Source organism: Euprymna scolopes, chromosome 27 (genome assembly GCF_053919585.1).
Source record: "Euprymna scolopes isolate OS-2025 chromosome 27, ASM5391958v1, whole genome shotgun sequence".
NCBI lineage: Eukaryota > Metazoa > Mollusca > Cephalopoda > Sepiida > Sepiolidae > Euprymna > Euprymna scolopes.
In genome coordinates, this window is record NC_136508.1 from 96,491,246 (window position 1) to 96,516,344 (window position 25,099).

Below are 25,099 nucleotides of genomic sequence, written 5' to 3' on the forward strand. Positions count from 1 at the left end.
GATTAACAAGACGTTGGTTAATGTAACATTTAAACTTCTGCATATCAGTACAGTTTGGGAAGTAGGTAGCAGGAAGGGAATTCCAAAGTCTAGCTGTTTGAGAGAAGAAACTGTTAGAGTAGAAAGCTTTCTGGCATTTAAGGACCTCAACAGGGAAGGGGTGAGATTTTGTTGCTAAGCGGGTTTGTCGGGGGTATGTACGTCGAGGGGGACATAAGTGCAATATGTTCTTCAGAGCACATTCCATTAGGTTGCTTAAATAAATTTTGTATAAATAGACAACTAAAAATCTTGCAAATAAATTTCTTTATTTCATCAAAATAAAATAAAACAAACCAAAACAAAAGTTTTTTTGCTGATGAAAGTTAAAATCGCTCTTACATAAAAAAAAAAAGATTTCTTTCCGAATGAAAAAGAAACAAAAAAAAAAAAAAAAAGTCAGAAGCGAAAAAAATTGATGAATTCTGTTTTTTTTTTTTTCTGTTGTAATAAACATCAGGATTCTTCGTAGTTTTCTGTTTTCATGTCATTAATTCCCAAATCGTCATTTTGCTGAAATGTCCGTTCATAGTGGATAATTTTCAGGTTGGGATCCTCTTCTGGGAAACAAAGATCCTGGAAAATAGAAAGCAATAAAGAATGAATAAAGAAAAACATGAAAATTTTAATTATTCAGAATACTACTACGACTACTGGCCTTCGGGACAAGTGTAGTATCTGTTTTTCAGATGCTACACTTCTATTTCTTGTTCTCTTTTGGTGGAGGAGAGATCCTTCACGACTGAGACAATTTTTATTTTTGTACCTTTTCTCCACGTTAAAAAACGACCCTGGTGTCTAACTCTGTCCCGTGGGGAGGCATAGTAAATAGGTACTACTACTACTACTACTCTATTACACTAATAGCACTACTGTTCTACTACTACTACTACTACTACTACTGCTGTGCTGATACTACATTTCATCATTTTTGTCCTCAGTCATCCTTCTAGACCGAACCAATTTATATTTTTGTACCAATCCAGAGTACCTCTTTTGGGAAACTATATTTTTCTCACGTTAAAAACTAACCTTGTGACATCTTGTGTCTCCGCCGTCCTAGAAAGGCAAATACGACTACATTTCTTATTCCGCATCTGTGTTTGTTGCAGAATGAAAATGTCATATTCCAAAAACCACATAAATTAATCAAGTAGTTTTTTTTTGTTTTTTTTAAACTAAGGAAATCAAATTTTATGATAAAGTGAGGCGATTGTGTCTTTATTGACAATATTTAATAAATGGAGACAATTCAATTCGAACTACCGAGATTTTAAAATCAGTCTTGCAATGGCTACAATTTACCATTAATCGCTAAAAATCATAAAGAAATGATTTTATATACAAAAAATAAAATTATTTGATCAATAAATTTTTGGAATATGACATTTCCCTTCTGTGAGGAGTATTTATAACATTTTCATCCTGCAACAAACATACACATCATTTTCTGTATTTTTGCATTTTTAATTAGGTTGAATTCTAAATAAGAACCAAACTTAATAAATCAAAAAGACGCAGTAAAAGTTTGACTTTTCTATAATAAAAACATAGACACCATTAACTTTTTTGGCGAGAACAAAGTGTAATGTGTATTTCGTTCTTAGCTTCCTCAAATGAAGTTTTTAAAAGGACACCATCCACTCGCAATCTCCATCCATATTTTTTCTCCTCACTTAAGTCCCCCTCCCATTTAGAGATTAACCTGCTTGTTTTGGATTCTTAACAAACCTGTAAAAAAAAAAAAAAAAGAAAAAAAAAAAGCTACTTGATCAATTTACATGATTTTTGGAATATGACATTGTCATTCTGTGATAAGCACGTACAGAATAAAAATTTTTCTGTATTTTTTTTTATATTTAGGTTGAACTGTGGAGGTGTACTCCCTTTTTGCTCAAATGAAATTCCAAGGTCATTTCCTCTAGAAAGAAATCTGAAAACAAATGCGCAAGGATGGTATTACCTGAATATAACTGTTTCCGGCTGGATCATCAAGTATGAAAGTAACATCCAGACGTTCGCCTTCAACAATCTAAAAAAAAAAAAAAATTTTTTACAAAATAAAAAATGAAGTTCCTTAACTTTCACACTACAGGACAACAAAATCACGAGACGGAGAAGAAGTGAAAGAAAAATGCCAAAAAACATAAGTTTAGTTGTATACCAATTTAAATGTCAGTGTGATGCTGACTACGTGGATTGTACGTTTCAATGTCTGGGAGTCAGATTGGTACAGCATGTTTTCAAAAGTCCTAAAGGGGGTCTAAAATAACCATATTGTTGAACACATCCGGGCATTTACAGAATACATCCGGGCGCTCAGCAATTCATGAGTCATCAATTGGTGCGCACATGTACGACAAAGCATGCGGTGAAGCGTATTCAGATGGCTGTTTTCACATTATATAAAAAGCCTGTTCCAAACAGCATCTCAATATTTTGGAAACCGTAAGTGTACTAATACGCAGACCATCACTCTGGAGGCAAATGGAGCTGTCGCATAAATTAGACCTGTTTAAAGAGCTCTAACCACCAAAAAAATGCCTACATTGCATCAATATTCCTTGTTTCTGCATTTATTTGCAGACAAGCTGATCCCCCCCCCTCCCGCCCCGAGTTCTGATTTATGGATGACATATCACGGGTGATTCGTTTATTTATTTAATTTTCCCAGTGTGATTTTATACTTTGGTTTCAATCCCTCCTCTCGCCTCCATTTTCAACTATAAATTGTTTTATTTTAACCATTACTGATGTAATCTCTTGAAAAGGGTCAGTCGAAAAGTACCTCGAGGTTCTTTTTTTTTTTATTTATTTGAATCATTTTTTAGTTTAATAATCTTTTGACACTTTTCTCCCGTCTATCTTTGTTTTCTTCCCCCACTGATATTCCTCAAAATTCCTATAATGACTCCACTTATTCTTTTTGAAACTCTAATATATATCAATATATGTAGAAAAGTGAAATTGTCTGTGCCTGTGTGTGTCCATTTCCCTACCAAACTACTCTGTCAATTTTCAATCTACAAACTCAAGATTGGACATAAAGGGTACTGAGATTTGGGAAAATCTTTTTAATCAGTTTTTGGCCGTGAAGGGGTCGATGTAATCTCTGATGTAACCTCTGACCTTCTTCAGATGTATCTTGTTGATCTTGGGAATCTGCAAGGAATTTCGAACAAAACCCTTTATTTAATCTGTTGGGGGAGCATGCTTTTGTTCCGTCAGACATGTGTCCTCAAAAACCTGTGGCGTAGTTAATAAATGAAATTTAAACTAACCTCAGTTATTTTTCCACAAAATTCTTCGAGCTTTTGTTTGGATGAATCGGCTGCAGTGTCTCCATAACAGAAAGGGTTTTCGCTTTTCAGCTACAAAAAGAACAAAAGGAAAATGAAATTTTATTTAAAAATTTTTTGAAAGTCTAAATATAAAATTGACCAAAAAAAAAAATTTGTAAGATTTGTAAGAAAAAAAAAAATGGTTTCATTTTTTTTTTTTTACACTCAATTTTGGGAAAGAAAATAATAAACCTTTAAAAGAAAAAACATGCTACATTATATATATATATATATATATATATATATATATATATATATATATATATATATATATATACACAGTGATGATCATATTTATTGGCACGGTAAAATAAAAGTTAAATTTTGTCTAATAAATTCTAAAAAAGGGATTAAATTAAAGAAAATAACAAAGTATATTATGTATTTTTAACTGGCCTTTCCGATGCAGCAATCGGATTTTAGAAAAAATAAATAACAAAGGAACAACAAACATAATTGCAAAAAAACCTTGTTCAAAATTATTGGCACGATTTATTTAATAATCAATTGTATAGCCTTTGGCCTTGATTACCTTCCTCAGTCGCTTTTCATAGTTTACAACCAAGTTGTTGCACTCTTCAGTAGTAATTTTAGCCCACTCTTCCTAACAATAATCCTCCAATTGAATAAGATTCTTAGGCTTCCTTTGCATTACCCTCAATTTTAATGTTCTCCATAAATTTTCAATTGGATTAAGGTCTGGGCTTTGTGATGGCCACTCCAAAACATTAATATGATTGTCCTCAAGCCATTTCTTAGTCAGTTTAGCCGAATGCTTTGGGTCATTATCTTGCATGAACCACCAACGACGACCAAGTGAGAGCTCTTTAGCAGAGTCTTTCAGGTTTTCATCCAATATTTTAACATAATCTTCCTTTTTCATGCTACCTGTGACCTTAACAAGTCGCCCTGGTCCAGAGGCAGCAAAGGATCCCCAAAACATCAAACTGCCTCCACCGTGCTTCACTGTGGGTATGGTGTTCTTAGGCAGGAAAGCTTTGCCAGATTTTCTGTAAATATAAGACACTTTATTATGGCCAAATAACTCTATTTTCGTTTCGTCAGTCCATAGAACACGTTTCCAGAATGCAACATCTTTATCAATATGACGTTTTGCAAAGGCTAGCCTTGCTTTCAGGTGCATAGGCTTCAATAAGGGAGTCTTTCTCGGACGACATGCTTTTAAACCAGCTCTCTTCAAAACTCTACCAACTGTATGTCGAGATACATTCACTCCAGAGGTGCTCTGTTCATCAACAATCTCCCCAACAGAGATCCTTGGGTTTTGTTTTACTTGTCGAACAATTTTCCGTTCATCTCTTGGGGAAAGAATCCTTTTTCTCCCTCTACCTTCTAAACTCATAACATGGCCTTGCGATTTGAACTTGTTTATTATGGCTCTAACAGTGGATTTGGGAAGGTTTAGCTTCTTTGAAATCTTATCATAGCCCTCCCCATTGGTATGTCATGCTACAACAAGCTTCCTGACGTCTTCGCTGTGTTCCTTAGTTTTAACCATGGCGATTGAAAATTATAATTTAGTCACTTATAATAGTTTAAATAAATCGCTATCTAAAAATTATCTGAAAAAAATTATTCACTGAATTAGCGTTAAACAAGCATAATATGGCTATAAAAAAGTTCAGAAAGCACGTAAACCGGAAATTGATTGATATTATACTGATACTAAAAGAAAAACAAAGCCGTGCCAATAATTTTGAACAAGGGTTTTTTGCAATTATGTTTGTTGTTCCTTTGTTATTTATTTTTTCTAAAATCCGATTGCTGCATCGGAAAGGCCAGTTAAAAATACATAATATACTTTGTTATTTTCTTTAATTTAATCCCTTTTTTAGAATTTATTAGACAAAATTTAACTTTTATTTTACCGTGCCAATAAATATGATCATCACTGTATATAAACAAGCTGAGCATGCAAGGTCCCCCTCCATGAGTGAATGATCTGCCCTAGGGGAGCAACCAGAGTTATTTATCTCAGAAAGTCTGTTCTGGTAAAGATTTACTTTCACCATGACTAATGTTTGTGCAAAATTTCAAAAAAATCCATGGGGTGGTTATTAAAAAAAGTGCAAACAAATGAATGGACAAATGGGAGTGAATTACTAGGTCCAATCCCTCCTTTGTCAGGGGATAAATAAAATCAGACCTAATGCGTCTGACAAATCAATATTTGATTCTGACTAGTCTTTTTTTTTTGGTTATATTCTTGCTGCATGTTATGAGATATGTTCCAAAAGTAATGCACTCTATTTTTTATTCATTCTGAATGGATCGGGGGGGGGGGAGAATTGCATTATTATGATGACTGAACTTATGAAGTCATGACCTGAAAATTTCATCTCTCTGTTGCAGATATTGACGAGACATAAGAAAGCAACCCCTGTCATAGATGCGTAATTGAATTCCTGGCAAAAGTGCAAAGTTGTGACCAGGTAGAAAAGTAAATTGTGCAGCACAAAAAGGTCACTTATTTTAATGGTATTACTCCTGTCTTTGTAGCTCTTCAATATTTTAGTTTTTGAGTAAAAAAAAACCGGTTTTATTATTGGAGGGACCCTAAAAAAGTGAAATTCAATTTAGTTTCATTTGGAAAATACTTATTCCAGGAAGGAAGATTCTTACCATAGAGATCAGTTAAAAACTCAAAATATAAGGGAGGTAACCTTTATCTTATCTTGAACATTAAAATAAGAGTTATCTTCATCTTTTCTCTATATTAATAAAATTCTGTAACTACTTCGCATACGACTTGGACTTGAACCAACGTTCAATGTTCTATGAAGTGAGCCAGCTCACCTCATAGAATACATAGCATTCTGGATGAATGCAGACCACATACAATGGCCCGTAGCGGTCAAGATAGTGATAGGTAGCCAGTCCTGGAATCAGTTCCAAACTAATTGTATTTTCAAATTTAGATATTCAAGAATAACTAGCAGTTCATTATTATTTAACTTTAGAGCTAATATTATTTTTATCAATAGGCATTGTCAAATTTTTTTTTCATCTAGTTTGGAACTGAAAAGTGTTGATCCTAGCTTTGTCTGCTAAATCTTGAAGATATAAAGAACTTTAAGCATAAAAATTTTTGCTAATAAAGTGACCTTTTTCTGCATTAAATAATCAGAAAAGAGTTGATATGTCATTAAACAAAACAACCAAACCAAACACAAAGAATATTTGAAGCTATAAACAACTTGAAGCATAAAAACTTTTACCAAAATGATTGGATTCAGCATTAAATACGGTTTACATGCTCTTAAATAAAATAACCAAACTAAACATTTCGCTTCTGCTAATATGTTTGACATTTAAAAAAATAAGGAATTTAAAACCAATCGTTTCATTCAAAAGAGAAAAAAAAATGTTTTGCTTACAGCAGAAATAATATCTTTGAGAAGCCCTTCAATGGTTGTGAATTTCCCTCCAAGAGTTCCCATTTGGGTCTCAAAATCCAATTCTGGAATCAGCACAGAACTTGTTTCACTCTTAAAAAAAAAAAAAAAAGAAAAAGAAAAAAGTCAATGAAGAATTTGTGTAAACTTTTTCATTATCACACCAAATTTTATGTGCGATTACGTGTAAATCTGACCATAACTGATCAAAAAGTGAATCTTCATTTTATGTTAAATTCATATATAAAAGTGATCCCCACTCTAAAATGTAAAATTTTTAATTTTTAGTTCTTGTCTAGAATTGTCGCTATATTAAGAAAAAAAAATGAAAGAAAAATCTGTACGACGTTGTACGTGTGACACAAAAATATATTTCAAAGATTATGTAAATTGATCAAGTAGTTTTATCTGTAAAGAAAATAAATTTTAATAGGATTTTGTCGATATTACAACAAAGGGACGTAACAAATTTGAAGTATTAAATTACCTCCCTTTGTTTTCGTTTATTTTTCAGATTATTTTCAAAATGGCATGCAAGACAGCTGCTTTTCTATTACTCATAAAATTTGATTTTCTTATTTAAAAAGTAAAACTATTTGATCAGTTTACATGATTTTTGGAATATGATGTATTCATTTTGTCGATCATACAGATTTTGCTTTATTTATTTATTTTTTGAACAGAGGAGGAAATTCTGGAGAAAAACCAATCTTTTTTTCGGATATTTTTTCAGGCTGTTTACAGGTACCCCCCCCCCCCACACACACACACAAAGTAGACTGATTTTTTTTTTTTTTTTTTCGCTGATGGCGGGGGTAAACGATAACCGATGTGATAATAAAAGCAACAGCAGAATATTTTTGGGTAATTATTCTCATCATTGTCGTTATATTAAAAAACGATGTAACCTCTTCAGGAACATTTTTTTTTTAACTCTAGAAAAAATTTGCGGTTGCAATACACTTGTACCATTACAACAACTTTCATCACAGCCTCTTTCACCTCCTCAATTGTCTCATAATGACAGCCTCTAAGGTTTTTTCTTGAGTTAGGGAGTAACCAAAAGTCACAGGGAACAAGTTTTGGACAATAGGGAGGGTGAGGAACTGTCTTAATCAAATAGTTTGTGACAAAGATGGACCACCCTTGGGATAAACTTTGTGTAAATTTTCCGCATCTTCAGTTCCTCATGAATAATTGTGTGTACAGTTCTCACACTGACATCTGATTGTCTCTATAGACACACGACAGTCCTTATCCATGAAATTCTTTATCTGGCCAATCAACTCTGCTGTTCTGACTTCCTTACTTCTCCCACACCTCTCATACTTCAGACTCCCTGCCTTTCTTGAATCTCTTATGCCGCTCAAAAACTGATGCTTGATTCATGCAAGATGGTCCAAAAGTGGTCTGAAGCATTCCATGTTTCTATGGCATTTTTTCCAGTTTAAAAACAGAATTTTATTGCATATCATTCTTTTAAAGTGTCCTCACGTTCAGATTGTATTTTTAAAATTCACCAGCTGTGACAATTAGGCTTTAGTAGGATGTATTCCAATTCCTGCTGTAGCTGTTCATTTGAACCTGAAAATCATAAAAATTGGGCAGTCATCTAATAAGATGTACAGTAATAACATACTGAATTGTTCAAGAGTCTACGACAATTTTAAATGCGTACAAAAAAAAAATGTCTGGAAACTTATTGAAGGCATCTCGTAAAATTATTATAATTCGTTTTTTTTTTTCATTCTATTATTTTTTGTTTTTTTTTTCATTTCATTATTTTTTTTTTTTTTTTATTATTTTTTTTTTTTTCATTCAATTATTATTTTTTTTTTTTTTCATTCTATTATTTTTTTTTTAATTATTTTTTTTTTTTTTTTTCATTCTATTATTTTTTTTTTTTTTTTTCATTTCATTATTTTTTGTTTTGTTTTTTTTATTATTTTTTTTGTTTTTTTTTCATTTTATTATTTTTTTTTTTTTAATTATTTTTTTTTTTTTTTCATTCTATTATTTTTTTTTTTTTTTTTTTCATTTCATTATTTTTTGTTTTTTTTTTCATTCTATTATTTTTTTTTTTATTATTATTTTTTTTTTTTTCATTCTATTATTTTTTTTTTTTTTTCATTTCATTATTTTTTGTTTTTTTTTTCATTCTATTATTTTTTGTTTTTTTTTCATTCTATTATTTTTTTTTTTTTTATTATTTTTTTTTTTTTTTTCATTCTATTATTTTTTGTTTTTTTTTTCATTTCATTATTTTTTTTTTTTTTTTTCATTCTATTATTTTTTTTTTTTTTTTCCATTTCATTATTTTTTTTTTTTTTTCATTCTATTATTTTTTGTTTTTTTTTCATTTCATTATTTTTGTCTTTAAAGTAAAATAAGTAAAAAAAGATAGAGAATTAAACTAAATTCATTAATTTATTGCGGACTATTATTCTCATCTTTCTTAGATGTTGCTTCACAACATTTCAGCCAACTATTCCTCTGGCCTTCGTCAGGTTGCTGTTTCACAATGTTTCGACTAACTATTCCTCTGGTCTTTGGCCACAAAGGTCAGAGGAATAGTTGTCCGAAACGTTGTGAAACAACATCTAAGAAAGATGAGGATAATAGTCCGCAATAAATAAATAATACTCATCTCAAAAATGAATTCCAATTAAATAATATAAAAACTAAATTTATTTATTTGTGAACTATTATTCTCATCTACTAGTTAATGCCTGGGAGCGATTTCCTCTATATTGATGAAGCTACTGCGAGATTTTAGTCTTTGTCTCTTTGTGATAACTTCTCACCTGATATGTACTGGTATTCCACCACCACATATCAGTCGAGAAGTCATCACCAGAATAGAACGGTACAAAAAGCTTAACGACCACAGACACTCACTGTTTGGCCACCAATCAGTGAGACAAAGACTAAAATCTTGCAGTAGCTTCATCAATATAGAGGAAATCGATCCCAAGCAAGCTGTCCCCTATAGGATGGAACGATGGCGAGACTATAACAGCAGGAATAAAAATGAAGCCCTACTAGACCCAAAAGAAACACTTCCCCAGGGTCCAAACCTTGGTAGAAAAAACTGGGTTACTCTGAATAGAGCCAGAGCCAAAGTAGGCAAAACAAAAGACAATCTCCACAAGTGGGGCCCAGACATGTCACCTTTATGTCCATGTGGAGAGGTACAAACGATGCACCACCTTAGGGAAAACTGCCGATTGGGTCATCATTGCTCAAACCAAGACCTTAAGGAGGCAAACAGCACCGCCATGCGATGGGTTAATTGCGATAAGATATGATGATGATGATTTTCTTTATTAAGAATTATTGAAGTATATTTATAAAGTATATTTATAAAGTATATTTATAAAATATATTTATAAAGTATATTTATAAAATATATTTATAAAGTATATTTATAAAATATATTTATAAAGTATATTTATAAAGTATATTTATAAAGTATATTTATAAAGTATATTTATAAAGTATATTTATAAAGTATATTTATAAAATATATTTATAAAGTATATTTATAAAATATATTTATAAAGTATATTTATAAAGTATATTTATAAAATATATTTATAAAGTATATTTATAAAGTATATTTATAAAGTATATTTATAAAGTATATTTATAAAGTATATTTATAAAGTATATTTATAAAATATATTTATAAAGTATATTTATAAAATATATTTATAAAGTATATTTATAAAATATATTTATAAAGTATATTTATAAAGTATATTTATAAAGTATATTTATAAAGTATATTTATAAAGTATATTTATAAAGTATATTTATAAAATATATTTATAAAGTATATTTATAAAATATATTTATAAAGTATATTTATAAAGTATATTTATAAAGTATATTTATAAAATATATTTATAAAGTATATTTATAAAGTATATTTATAAAATATATTTATAAAGTATATTTATAAAATATATTTATAAAGTATATTTATAAAATATATTTATAAAGTATATTTATAAAATATATTTATAAAGTATATTTATAAAATATATTTATAAAGTATATTTATAAAGTATATTTATAAAATATATTTATAAATATATTTATAAATATATTTATAAAGTATATTTATAAAATATATTTATTAAGTATATTTATAAAGTATATTTATAAAGTATATTTATAAAGTATATTTATAAAGACTAATTACATTATTTTTATTTGTATAATTTTGTTATTTTTTATTGCATACTTTTCAATAATGTGCTTTTTTTATATTTTATTTCAATAAATCGCTTCAAAATACAGATACTGAATACCAAAAAGCAAAAGGACTATTTTGCCTTGTTACTGGTTTTCGTAGCAGTCATGCGGAAAATCATGAAAGACTTTAGCTGACTATAACCACAAAATGTGACAAATGGTATTTACTTCCAGGAAGATGTGACACAAGGCTGGAAGATGAGAAGAATAAGCCAACACCTCTAAAGAAGATGTACTCTGACCTCCTAAAAGTTGCCCAGGTAGCTTTGTTGGTATTTCCCAGTTAGGACCCCTCAACCGTTAGCAATAACAGTTGGACAAAGCCTAGAAGAGTTAACCCCCTAAGACTACTCAAGACCAATACCTCAGCCTGACAGATAAATCGAAATGGCCCAATTTTTGTTAAATTGGGTATTTACTTTCTTCCGACCAGAGTATATATTGCTTCAGCAGCTTCATCACATTAGGGAAAACTACCGATTGGGTCCTCATTGCTCAAACCAAGACCTTAAGGAGGCAAAATGAATTCCAATCAAATAATATATATACCATTCGGTACGGACATGACCATGGAAGATCAGATGATAAATAAAACGTGGATTTATAAGACAAAAAATATAACTTGACCTTCGGGGCCTGTAGCGCAGTGGATAGAGCCGTTGGATCTCTATGGTTCCATTGTCTAAAGATAGCGGTTTCAATTGTACCCAAAGTCAGCCAGAGGCTTAGTTGACCAAAAACGTGGTGAGGCAACAATTTGGGACAAGATCAAAGTGTAGTATCTGTTCATGCGATAAGATATGATGATCTACTAGTTATTGTTTCACAATGTTTCGACCAACTATTCGTCTGGCCTTCGTGATCAAAGACCAGACGAATAGTTGAAACATTGTAAAACACAAACTAGAAGATGAGGATTATACTCCGCAAATAAATTACTTATCTCAACAGGATTCCAATAATAAAAATAATAAACTAAATTTACTTTCATCTCGAATATTTTGAGCAAAGAATTTCAGATTCTTATATTGGAAGAGTTCAATTTAAATCAATGAAAAGAATATTTTTTTAAGATTTCTGTAATAGGAACTTAATCTTGCATTTGTGGTGGTAGGCGTTCAAAATTGATGAGATTTTTTATTAGTTGTTTTTTTTTTGTTTGTTTTTTCCATCATGAAAATAGAAAGATTTGGTTGTTTTTGTTTTACGGCATATCAACCCTTTTCGGGTTATTTAATGCCAAATCCAAAGATTTTGAAGAAATTTTTTTTTTAATAGAATATATTTGTTGTTTTCACGTCGGTTTCTATTTAACCCATAGTTGAGACCCAAACAGGTACTACCACTCCGGGTCAGAGTGGACCTGGGAGCAATGGTAATTAAAGGGTGGCTCCACACTCCCCAAAGCCCACAATCTGGCGCCTCACCACTGGATATAGTTTAAGGTCATATCCAGGACCTCCATTGAGGGACTTTTACCCTCTGCAGGGGGGCAGTCAGCGTATTCTAATGCCCCACCGACAGGGCCGAAAATAGAAAGAACCTTGACCTTTGAGTCAACCAAGTTTAATTTAACCACACACTTTTCTGGATTAAAAAGAAAGACACAGAATTCTACTAAAAAGCCAAGAAATCACATCCCTGTCTCAAGCACATCAAAGCCCAAAAATGATAGAATTTCATGGAAAAAAAAAACACTTAAAAAGTAGAAAGTGCCCCATGGATTTACTTCGAATCACCTTGTAACTCTCACTTTATATATATATTGTCTTTTCCATGAGCAATGTTTCTGACCAAGGGTGAAGAATTGCTGTTTTCTGGGTTAAAATCTATATAACCAGTATTGTTGGCTAGTTTTTGACTCTAAAAAAATAATTTTTTTTAACTTCTTACATCAAGTAGCTTCATACCTTGTTTGGAATGATTAATAAAAGAAAACATTGTGCCAAAGAGACACATTAAATGGAGACCAAAAAGAAGACAAAGAGGAAAACCAGTTCTTGTCCACAATTCCCTTGATATTAAAAAACAAAAATAAAAAAAAATCATTAATAGGAATTCATAGACATTACAGCACAAATCTAACAAATTTGAATTATCGTTGATTTATTTCCCCTTTGTTTCTTGAAATTGTTTTCAAAATGGTGAGAAAAGAATTAGAGTAGAACCCTAGGATACGGCATTAATCCGTTCCGGGGTTGAGATCGTAAGGTAAAATCGCTGTATGGCAAGATCTAAGTAAAATTTTTATACAGTACATATTAAAAATTAGCACCAAAATACAGTAAAGTATATAATCAAATAAAATTATAAATAACACCATACGGCAAGGCAAATACTGTAACCATGGGCTGGAAAAACATTGTATTCCATATTGTAACCTGAAAAAAATGAACCCTCGGGCCACCGTATCTCTGGGTTCTATTGTATTTCTTAAATACTCGTACAACTTTATTAACTTAAAAATAAAACTACTTGATTAATTTAGGTGATTTTTGGAATATGATATTTTCGTTTCGTCACGGATACATACATCATACAGATCTTTCTTTTGAATTTTAATGTGGGTGAATTCTTGACAAGAACCAGATTTTTTTTTTTTGAACAAGAATCAAAAATTCTTACTTTAAGAACATCTCGCGACAAATCTATTTTCTCCTTCATTCGTAATTCAATGCGACAGCCTTTATCCTCAATCGCACCGCCACTCTTCACCTCGTTGTCTTTATAATCGCAACGTTCACACGATGTTGCCATAATGATGACGTCTTTGAAATGCGGAATATCTGGATATTGGTTAAGGAATGCTTTTGCAATGTTTGAATCATTCTTTTTAACAAATAGATTTACGTAAAAATCAACTTGAAGGGATTCACAAGAGGTTGCGGCTGCAAAGTGGCTACCTAACTTAAATGACAATCTCGATGTACCAAGTTTGAATCCTGTCTGTTCAGTAGTGCCACTTTTACAAGCAGCAAAATCTCAAACATTCACTGTAGAGAACCCCCAAAGTTTCTAACCCTAACCCCCAAAGTTTCTAACCCTAACACCCAAAATTTCTAACCCTAACCCCCAAAGTTTCTAACCCTAACCCCCAAAGTTTCTAACCCTAACCCCCAAAATTTCTAACCCTAACCCCCAAAATTTCTAACCCTAACCCCCAAAATTTCTAACCCTAACCCCCAAAATTTTTAACCTTAACCCCCAAAGTTTCTAACCCTAACCCCCAAAATTTCTAACCCTAACCCCCAAAGTTTCTAACCCTAACCCCCAAAATTTCTAACCCTAACCCCCAAAGTTTCTAACCCTAACACCCAAAGTTTCTAACCCTAACCCCCAAAGTTTCTACTCTAATATTTTTTTTCCCCTCAACCTGCTAGACTTTGAAATCTCTCCCTGTTTTCTGCTGCCTTGACTATACCAATGTTAAGAAATTAACAGCAAAAGAAGAATTTATTATTTCTAACGGCTGTGTTAATTTACTGAAACTCATTTGCATTTGTGTATGTGAAATTAAATGTTTTTTTAAAGCCTTACTTGATACCGAGCAGTTAAAAAAAAAAAAAAAATTTTTTTAAAGTGGATTTTATAAATAGAGTTTTTGTTTTGTTTGTTTTACAAGCAGCAAACTTTAAATTGACAACTCTATTTCCTTTAATTGCAGATCTGTCAATTTTCAGTTATTTGACTTCAGCTTGGCACTCCATCATGGAGAGACTGATATCCGAGCAGCATTTGAATATAACATTTTAATATCGACTCTTTTTTGGCCTGATGAAGTGTTATCCTTGAATTAGGATTACACTGAAACATGTATGCACATGTGTAACCAATAATGTTTGCATAATAAACAGATAATACACTAGTTTTATCCTACATTATGCAGATTTAAATTTAGGAAACCAATTGATACAAGCATTATATGCACACACACATATATATATATATATATATAATCAGGTGATTTATAATGTCGTAAATACCCCCCCCCCCCTCTCAAAAAAGAATATATGAAAAAAAGCTATTTTTATATCGTAAGCTGCTTCAGCCATTTCAGGGACTGAAGTGGTACTCTAAAAAATATATAATAATAATAGCAACAACAATAATAATAATAAAGTGCTTCAAAAAATTAAAAAACAAGGAAACAAATGTCAAAAAAAAGCATCCAGACACACTTATCATTGAATGGCCATAAAACAAAGAATGATGGAAACTTGGTGGACAAGTCAAGAACTGAAGAAAGTTTATTTCATTCCAAATATAGTTGCATTATAGAAAGGCTTCTGAATTAACGATTACATGAGCGTCAATTTTTTTTTTAGGGTCAATAACTGACATGCTCCTCTTTTAAGCTGCCCCAATGACCTCTTTAGTTCAGAAATAATTTTGAGATTATTTTGATAGACATTATCTATGAGATAACCTTATAGATAAAAATCTAGAGGAGGTGGTTAAGGTCCAGTGAGTGTGAGGCCCATTTAACACCACACCACCTGCGAATGAGGCGTTTACCAAAATGTCTTTGTTTATAATTCAACAGCAATAAAATAAAATCTGTTGCACATTCCTGACTGAACCTTGGTGGACAAGTCAGCCATAATGCAAAGTTAATTTGCACCAAATGTGGTTGTATTGCTGGATGTGAATTTTATTAATAATATTTCCATGGAAGGGGTAGCATTTAATTTGGATCACTTGATATGAAATATTTATATTAATGATTTTCCATCAGTGTTCACAAGTCATAGTTGTGATGTTATATACCGCCAGATCTGCACTGCTGCATAGATTGCATAAGTTCTAGCCGCATTTCCACATTCACATGTGGGCGAGTCATATACATACAACTCTACCAAATTGTGTCCTTCATTTTGACTTCCTTCCTAACCCGAACCCAACCACATAATCTCGCTATCAAAAAACCTAAAAGTCTGTCAGTTCTTGACAACTTTGCACGTTGTGTCCAAACAAATTTAAAAAAGTTAAACATAATTCAAAGAAAATGTGCATTTGTCCAAATATAATTAAAGCACATAAATAAATACGAACCCAGCAGATCATATTACCGAGAAATTGTTTCGTTTGATGCAATAGATTAAGTAAAGGAATATGATAAAATGGAGTCCTCTGACGAGTTTAAAAAACAGAAGTTTTTTTTTTCACTATTTATGAAGGCCTAAAGTTCACTCGAGGATAAGAGTTAATGAGTGTACGAAGGTCACCAGAACAACAGTAATAAAAATTGGGTAGAATCTGATTTTTTAAGGGTATGGCTTGCTGCTCATCAAAAACTTGTTTACATTGGACTTGAAGATGACCATATTGTAGTCAGCTGGAAATCAGGCCAGCAGAACAGAATTCCACAAGGTTTAGGAAATAAACTTTGTTCATGGAATTTGCATTTAAATTTGGGCACAGATATGGAGTAAGGGAAATTGTTGATAGTAGCTGTTACTAGACGAATGTTTTTGCGAAGGTTTGGCAAGATGGCAACATAGATTGAAGCTCAGATGAGCACTTACCAGGAAAATAATGATAGAGCAAGGACAGTCTTGGATCGATAAATATGCTAGATAGTAACAGTCTGAATAATATACATCATTCATTTATAGAGGCCATATTTTTTTAAATTTATTATATATATATATATATATATATAAAACATGTTTTTTTGTTTAAAAAAGCATAAATATAATCACTGAATTACAGAAAGATCAATCACTGTCAGACGCGATAAAAATCGATGAGTCAGAATTAGAGGTTATGTATTCAGACCCTGTAACACAAAAATCAACATGGTATTAACGTTTTAGCAGAATGCTGTCCATAAAAACATTTGAAAAGCCAAAAAAAGGATATTGATTAATTTCATTCGTGTTTCACAGGGAATTTGACACGAAGGACAATTCATGTTGAAAGCGATCACCTGAAAAACGAAAAGAAAGAAAACTTTGTTTATAAAAAAAAAAAAATCATAAAAAGACAAACATTATTTTTTTTAAATATATGCAAAGCATATTAATACTGATGGTGGCTATGTTGATTAGTTGGTGTTAACTAGTATGTATTGTTGAAGCATATATGGGAAACGTTTGGAACAAGAGTCACAAAGAGATCAAGACCTGCCTAAATCGGAAGAGCTGAAAAGCTGATAAGGTAGTTGGACATGACATCACCTGCTAAAGGCCGACAGGATTTGGGGAAAAGATAATAAGTTTGGAAGGAGCATGTAAGCGATTACATCGGGGGCTATTTTATGGACACTTATGCCAGCAGGTGTCATTAAATTCCTAGTAAAAGCGCATTGAGAATGCAGAGGACTATGTAGAAAAATAAATTCTGAAGCACAACAGGTGGCTTATTTCAATGGTATCACTCCCGTCTTTGTAGCTCTTCAACTTGAGGAGTTAAAAAAAATAAGCTTTAATTTTGGAACGACCCTCATATAAATGGTCATTTTTTTTGGATTCAGCAAAACATGAAATTCCAATACCCAATTAAAAAGTTATTTACCTAAATTAAATCCTCCTCACAAACAGCATACACCATAAATAACTCTCCACACATTCATCCACAAATTTCATCAAGAAATGCCCTCGTTTCACAATTGGCATCTCCACATTTTTGTTAACTTGGTATTGAATGTGAATCTATCATGCTATGATAGTCCAAGTTTGAGTTCTAGTCTAATTAAGCACTAATCGTGGCCTTCAATGTTACAGGGATACTGACTATAATATAAAGAGGCAAATGTCTATATGTATGTATGTCTGTATTATTCTAACTTGAAACATACTCAACAAACCTCCATAAAGTTAGTATTTTTTTTTTTTTTTTAAAATCGACATAACTTTGGTGAAATAATATCTAAAATTTAGACGAAAAACTTCATTATTTTAATGATTGTCAAATGACAATTTATATCATTTAATGATTGTCAAATGACAATTTATATCATTTAATGATTGTCAAATGACAATTAATATCATTTAATGATTGTCAAACGACAATTTATATCATTTAATGATTGTCAAACGACAATTTATATCATTTTAATGATTGTACAAATGACAATTTATATCATTTAATGATTGTTACATGACAATTTATATCATTTAATGATTGTCAAATGACAATTTATATCATTTAATGATTGTCAAATGACAATTTATATCATTTAATGATTGTCAAATGACAATTTATATCATTTAATGATTGTCAAATGACAATTTATATCATTTAATGATTGTCAAATGACAATTTATATCATTTAATGATTGTCAAATGACAATTTATATCATTTAATGATTGTCAAATGACAATTTATATCATTTAATGATTGTCAAATGACAATTTATATCATTTAATGATTGTCAAATGACAATTTATATCATTTAATGATTGTCAAATGACAATTTATATCATTTAATGATTGTCAAATGACAATTTATATCATTTAATGATTGTCAAATGACAATTTATATCATTTAATGATTGTCAAATGACAATTTATATCATTTAATGATTGTCAAATGACAATTTATATCATTTAATGATTGTCAAATGACAATTTATATCATTTAATGATTGTCAAATGACAATTTATATCATTTAATGATTGTCAAATGACAATTTATATCATTTAATGATTGTCAAATGACAATTTATATCATTTAATGCTTGTCAAATGACAATTTATATCATTTAATGATTGTCAAATGACAATTTATATCATTTAATGATTGTCAAATGACAATTTATATCATTTTAATGATTGTCAAATGACAATTTATATCATTTAATGATTGTCAAATGACAATTTATATCATTTAATGATTGTCAAATGACAATTTATATCATTTAATGATTGTCTAATGACAATTTATATCATTTAATGATTGTCAAATGACAATTTATATCATTTAATGATTGTCAAATGACAATTTATATCATTTAATTATTGTCAAATGACAATTTATATCATTTAATTATTGTCAAATGACAATTTATATCATTTAATGATTGTCAAATGACAATTTATATCATTTAATTATTGTCAAATGACAATTTATATCATTTAATGATTGTCAAATGACAATTTATATCATTTAATTATTGTCAAATGACAATTTATATCATTTAATGATTGTCAAATGACAATTTATATCATTTAATGATTGTCAAATGACAATTTATATCATTTAATGATTGTCAAATGACAATTTATATCATTTAATGATTGTCAAATGACAATTTATATCATTTAATGATTGTCAAATGACAATTTATATCATTTAATGATTGTCAAATGACAATTTATATCATTTAATGATTGTCAAATGACAATTTATATCATTTAATGATTGTCAAATGAAAATTTATATCATTTAATGATTGTCAAATGAAAATTTATATCATTTAATGATTGTCAAATGACAATTTATATCATTTAATGATTGTCAAATGACAATTTATATCATTTAATGATTGTCAAATGACAATTTATATCATTTAATGATTGTCAAATGACAATTTATATCATTTAATGATTGTCAAATGACAATTTATATCATTTAATGATTGTCAAATGAAAATTTATATCATTTAATGATTGTCAAATGAAAATTTATATCATTTAATGATTGTCAAATGACAATTTATATCATTTAATGATTGTCAAATGACAATTTATATCATTTAATGATTGTCAAATGACAATTTATATCATTTAATGATTGTCAAATGACAATTTATATCATTTAATGATTGTCAAATGACAATTTATATCATTTAATGATTGTCAAATGACAATTTATATCATTTAATGATTGTCAAATGACAATTTATATCATTTAATGATTGTCAAATGACAATTTATATCATTTAATGATTGTCAAATGACAATTTATATCATTTAATGATTGTCAAATGACAATTTATATCATTTAATGATTGTCAAATGACAATTTATATCATTTAATGATTGTCAAATGACAATTTATATCATTTAATGATTGTCAAATGACAATTTATATCATTTAATGATTGTCAAATGACAATTTATATCATTTAATGATTGTCAAATGACAATTTATATCATTTAATGATTGTCAAATGACAATTTATATCATTTAATGATTGTCAAATGACAATTTATATCATTTAATGATTGTCAAATGACAATTTATATCATTTAATGATTGTCAAATGACAATTTATATCATTTAATGATTGTCAAATGACAATTTATATCATTTAATGATTGTCAAATGACAATTTATATCATTTAATGATTGTCAAATGACAATTTATATCATTTAATGATTGTCAAATGACAATTTATATCATTTAATGCCATCAAAAAGTAAACATGTAAAAGGAAAGAGTTATTTTCCTTACGCTGACTCAGGATATGTGTGTTGTGTATGTCCAGAAAGAGAAATGGGCTAAGCAAAGAAGAAAGATTGGATTGGGAGAGGGAAAGGGAGAGATATAGAAGTTACACTTTTACCCGGAGCAATGACAGGTACCTTTCTTGTTTAAAATATAATTGTAATTCAAAAAAAAAACTAGGATACTTTCATCACTGATCCCAAACACTTCTGGTCTGGTGTAATACTATGGACGTCCTCTCCCCCTCTCTGAGTGTCATTAAATACTCAAACATAACCCAGACTCTGTCAGACTGATTGTCACGAACGTATCTTCAATTAGTATGGAAAACATTGAGAGTGATTCATAAAGAGAAAAAAACGTCGGAAGCAAAGATAAAAAAAATTAAAAAGTCAACGAGAGGAAAAGATTTGTTAACAAAGCAAAAGTATAAGAAGGATTAGTAAAAAGACAATGGGGGAGGGATCTTTTTTGGACAGTAAAGACAGTAAAAACACTTCACAGTTGGTGATCAGTTTCCGAATGAACAAAGAATGACTGAAGGGGCAATTGTGGACATAGTTTCTATTAATCAGATTTGGCGGTGACTAAGACAAAAGATCGGACACAGGATTTCAGATTTTGAGTGAATAAATTTAGGAGTCAGAGTTAGTTTGAGACAGTTGATGACAGAGCTTTAGCCAAACAGAGATAAGCTGATGTCAGTCAACAGACAACGACGGTTTTAACAGGTAACTAAGATGTGGACATTAGTGTTTAGAGGCTCATTTTCTGTGAAGAGATAACACATACACACACACAGAATACAGCTGATATCTACACAATGTGACAGAGTTTGTTTTCTTGTTTTATATTTTAATACTAATAAGTCAGTGCTTACATCTTCAGCAACCTTCCTCCGCTCTGACTACGGAAAGATGTGATACAAAGTTAGCTGGCGAGAGAAAGGTCTACACACAAGAGGAAGTGCACTCTGGCCCATAAAAAATACCTGAACAGCCCTGTTGGCTTTCTCAAGTAGGTGCGTCTAAAGTGATTAGCAATAAACTAACCGTTTCTCAAAGAGAGAAGGTAAAGCCTGGGAGAATGGAGCTTCAAGATTTGCACAGAACCATACTTCATCCTGACACAAACAAGGTCAATAAATAGTCAAACATAACCCAGACTGTTAAAACTTTGATTAGTATGGAAAACATTGATTCAATTTGGTCGGGAAGCAATAAAATATATAGAATAGACAAGGATGTAGATGTGAGCCCTTAGCATATGGACTCATTTAGCATTTCTTATGTCCACATTTATTAGATGAGTAAGGCAATCGATTTGTCAAGAAAAAGTTCTCACCTCGTTTTCTAAATCCAGAGTTTTATCAGCAGGGATGCCAGCACTTGCAACGACTGTTCGATCCTCAGCTTCTGGCTGGAAAGAAAATAAAAAAAAAAAAACATTTAATAAAAGAATTTTAACAAATAAGGAAAAAAATATTATTAAGTCAAAACAAAATTAATATTTTTTTATTTAAGTTCAAATTTAGAAAATTGTGTGAGGGACGGTCCACATCTAGAAAAATATTTGAAAGAGGGCAAGGGTCAAATCTAGAGATGTGTTTCAGAGACAGTGAGGTCCAAATCAAGAATAGTGTTTCAGGAAGGACCAGGTCCAAATCTAGGAAAGTATTTCAATGAGGGCCAGGTTAAAATCTTGAAAAGTGTTTCAATGGAGGTTCACCAACCAAATCTAGAAAAATTTTTCAGGTAGCGCAAGTTACAAATCTAGAAAAGTATTTCAGGAAGGGCGAAGTCTTAATCTAGAAAATTGTATGAGGGAGTTCAGGTACACATCTAGAAAAGTGTTTCAGGAAGTGTGAGGTCCAAATCTGGAAAAGTGTTTCAGGAAGTGTGAGGTCAAAATCTGGAAAAGTGTTTCAGGAAGTGTGAGGTCCAAATCTGGAAAAGTGTTACAGGAAGTGTGAGGTCCAAATCTGGAAAAGTGTTTCAGGAAGTGTGAGGTCCAAATCTAGAAAAGTGTTTCAGGAAGTGTGAGGTCCAAATCTGGAAAAGTGTTTCAGGAAGTGTGAGGTCCAAATCTGGAAAAGTGTTTCAGGAAGTGTGAGGTCCAAATCTGGAAAAGTGTTTCAGGAAGTGTGAGGTCCAAATCTGGAAAAGTGTTTCAGGAAGTGTGAGGTCCAAATCTGGAAAAGTGTTTCAGGAAGTGTGAGGTCCAAATCTGGAAAAGTGTTACAGGAAGTGTGAGGTCCAAATCTGGAAAAGTGTTTCAGGAAGTGTGAGGTCCAAATCTGGAAAAGTGTTTCAGGAAGTGTGAGGTCCAAATCTGGAAAAGTGTTTCAGGAAGTGTGAGGCCAAATCTGGAAAAGTGTTTCAGGAAGTGTGAGGTCCAAATCTAGAAAAGTGTTTCAGGAAGTGTGAGGTCCAAATCTGGAAAAGTGTTTCAGGAAGTGTGAGGTCCAAATCTAGAAAAGTGTTTCAGGAAGTGTGAGGTCCAAATCTGGAAAAGTGTTTCAGGAAGTGTGAGGTCCAAATCTGGAAAAGTGTTTCAGGAAGTGTGAGGTCCAAATCTGGAAAAGTGTTTCAGGAAGTGTGAGGTCCAAATCTAGAAAAGTGTTTCAGGAAGTGTGAGGTCCAAATCTGGAAAAGTGTTTCAGGAAGTGTGAGGTCCAAATCTGGAAAAGTGTTTCAGGAAGTGTGAGGTCCAAATCTGGAAAAGTGTTTCAGGAAGTGTGAGGTCCAAATCTGGAAAAGTGTTTCAGGAAGTGTGAGGTCCAAATCTGGAAAAGTGTTTCAGGAAGTGTGAGGTCCAAATCTGGAAAAGTGTTTCAGGAAGTGTGAGGTCCAAATCTGGAAAAGTGTTACAGGAAGTGTGAGGTCCAAATCTGGAAAAGTGTTTCAGGAAGTGTGAGGTCCAAATCTGGAAAAGTGTTTCAGGAAGTGTGAGGTCCAAATCTGGAAAAGTGTTTAAGGAAGTGTGAGGTCCAAATCTGGAAAAGTGTTTCAGGAAGTGTGAGGTCCAAATCTGGAAAAGTGTTTCAGGAAGTGTGAGGTCCAAATCTGGAAAAGTGTTACAGGAAGTGTGAGGTCCAAATCTGGAAAAGTGTTTCAGGAAGTGTGAGGTCCAAATCTGGAAAAGTGTTTCAGGAAGTGTGAGGTCCAAATCTGGAAAAGTGTTTCAGGAAGTGTGAGGTCCAAATCTGGAAAAGTGTTACAGGAAGTGTGAGGTCCAAATCTAGAAAAGTGTTTCAGGAAGTGTGAGGTCCAAATCTGGAAAAGTGTTACAGGATGTGTGAGGTCCAAATCTAGAAAAGTGTTTCAGGAAGTGTGAGGTCCAAATCTGGAAAAGTGTTACAGGAAGTGTGAGGTCCAAATCTGGAAAAGTGTTACAGGAAGTGTGAGGTCCAAATCTGGAAAAGTGTTTCAGGAAGTGTGAGGTCCAAATCTGGAAAAGTGTTACAGGAAGTGTGAGGTCCAAATCTGGAAAAGTGTTTCAGGAAGTGTGAGGTCCAAATCTGGAAAAGTGTTTCAGGAAGTGTGAGGTCCAAATCTGGAAAAGTGTTTCAGGAAGTGTGAGGTCCAAATCTGGAAAAGTGTTACAGGAAGTGTGAGGTCCAAATCTGGAAAAGTGTTTCAGGAAGTGTGAGGTCCAAATCTGGAAAAGTGTTTCAGGAAGTGTGAGGTCCAAATCTGGAAAAGTGTTACAGGAAGTGTGAGGTCCAAATCTGGAAAAGTGTTTCAGGAAGTGTGAGGTCCAAATCTGGAAAAGTGTTTCAGGAAGTGTGAGGTCCAAATCTGGAAAAGTGTTTCAGGAAGTGTGAGGTCCAAATCTGGAAAAGTGTTTCAGGAAGTGTGAGGTCCAAATCTGGAAAAGTGTTTCAGGAAGTGTAAGGTCCAAATCTGGAAAAGTGTTTCAGGAAGTGTGAGGTCCAAATCTAGAAAAGTGTTTCAGGAAGTGTGAGGTCCAAATCTAGGAAAATGTTTCAGGAAGTGTGAGGTCCAAATCTAGGAAAGTGTTTCAGGAAGTGTGAGGTCCAAATCTAGGAAAGTGTTTCAGGAAGTGTGAGGTCCAAATCTAGGAAAGTGTTTCAGGAAGTGTGAGGTCCAAATCTAGGAAAGTGTTTCAGGAAGTGTGAGGTCCAAATCTAGAAAAGTGTTACAGGAAGAGCCAGGTTCAAACTTAGGAAAGCATTTTAAGCGTTAAATATTTGTAGGAAAGTTACCTTATGGTTAACATATGTGACTTACGAACAAGAGATCATAAGTTCAACAGAGATTAGGAAATCGAACATGAGAACAGAATTAGTTATACAGGAAAAAGAAAAATGATGTTATAGGAAAAGTTTTGGTCCCCAAGGAATTTCACACTCTCAAAAGAAGCAATTGAGGATTCGACATTGGCAAATACTTCACAAAGTTGTGAAATAAAATAAGTTTTCATCATTAAAATCAAAAAGATAGTTCCTATTTACAATGCCTCCCCACAGGACAGAGTTAGACACCAGGGTCGTTTTTTAACGTGGAGAAAAGGAACAAAAATAAAAATTGTCTTGGTCGTGAAGGATTTCTCCTCCACTGACAGAGAACAAGAAATTGAAGTGCAGCATCTGAAGGACAGATACTACACTTTGATCTTGTCCCG

General features: G+C 31.7%; 1 protein-coding gene across 1 annotated transcript in view; it reads right to left on the bottom strand.

Moving 5' to 3' along the window:
• Positions 1-289: 289 nt before the first annotated feature.
• The window catches only part of LOC145249029 (zinc finger protein ZPR1-like), a 79,398-nt gene continuing 54,588 nt past the window's right edge, over positions 290-25,099 (bottom strand). The window contains exons 9-15 of the mRNA XM_080110887.1: positions 21,797-21,871; positions 16,915-16,985; positions 13,682-13,838; positions 6,779-6,889; positions 3,321-3,410; positions 2,003-2,071; positions 290-615 (exon numbers count right to left, since the gene is read on the bottom strand). Coding sequence (XP_079967013.1) covers positions 496-615; positions 2,003-2,071; positions 3,321-3,410; positions 6,779-6,889; positions 13,682-13,838; positions 16,915-16,985; positions 21,797-21,871 — 693 coding nt within the window. The 3' untranslated portion in view covers positions 290-495. The remainder of the gene's footprint in view (positions 616-2,002; positions 2,072-3,320; positions 3,411-6,778; positions 6,890-13,681; positions 13,839-16,914; positions 16,986-21,796; positions 21,872-25,099) is intronic.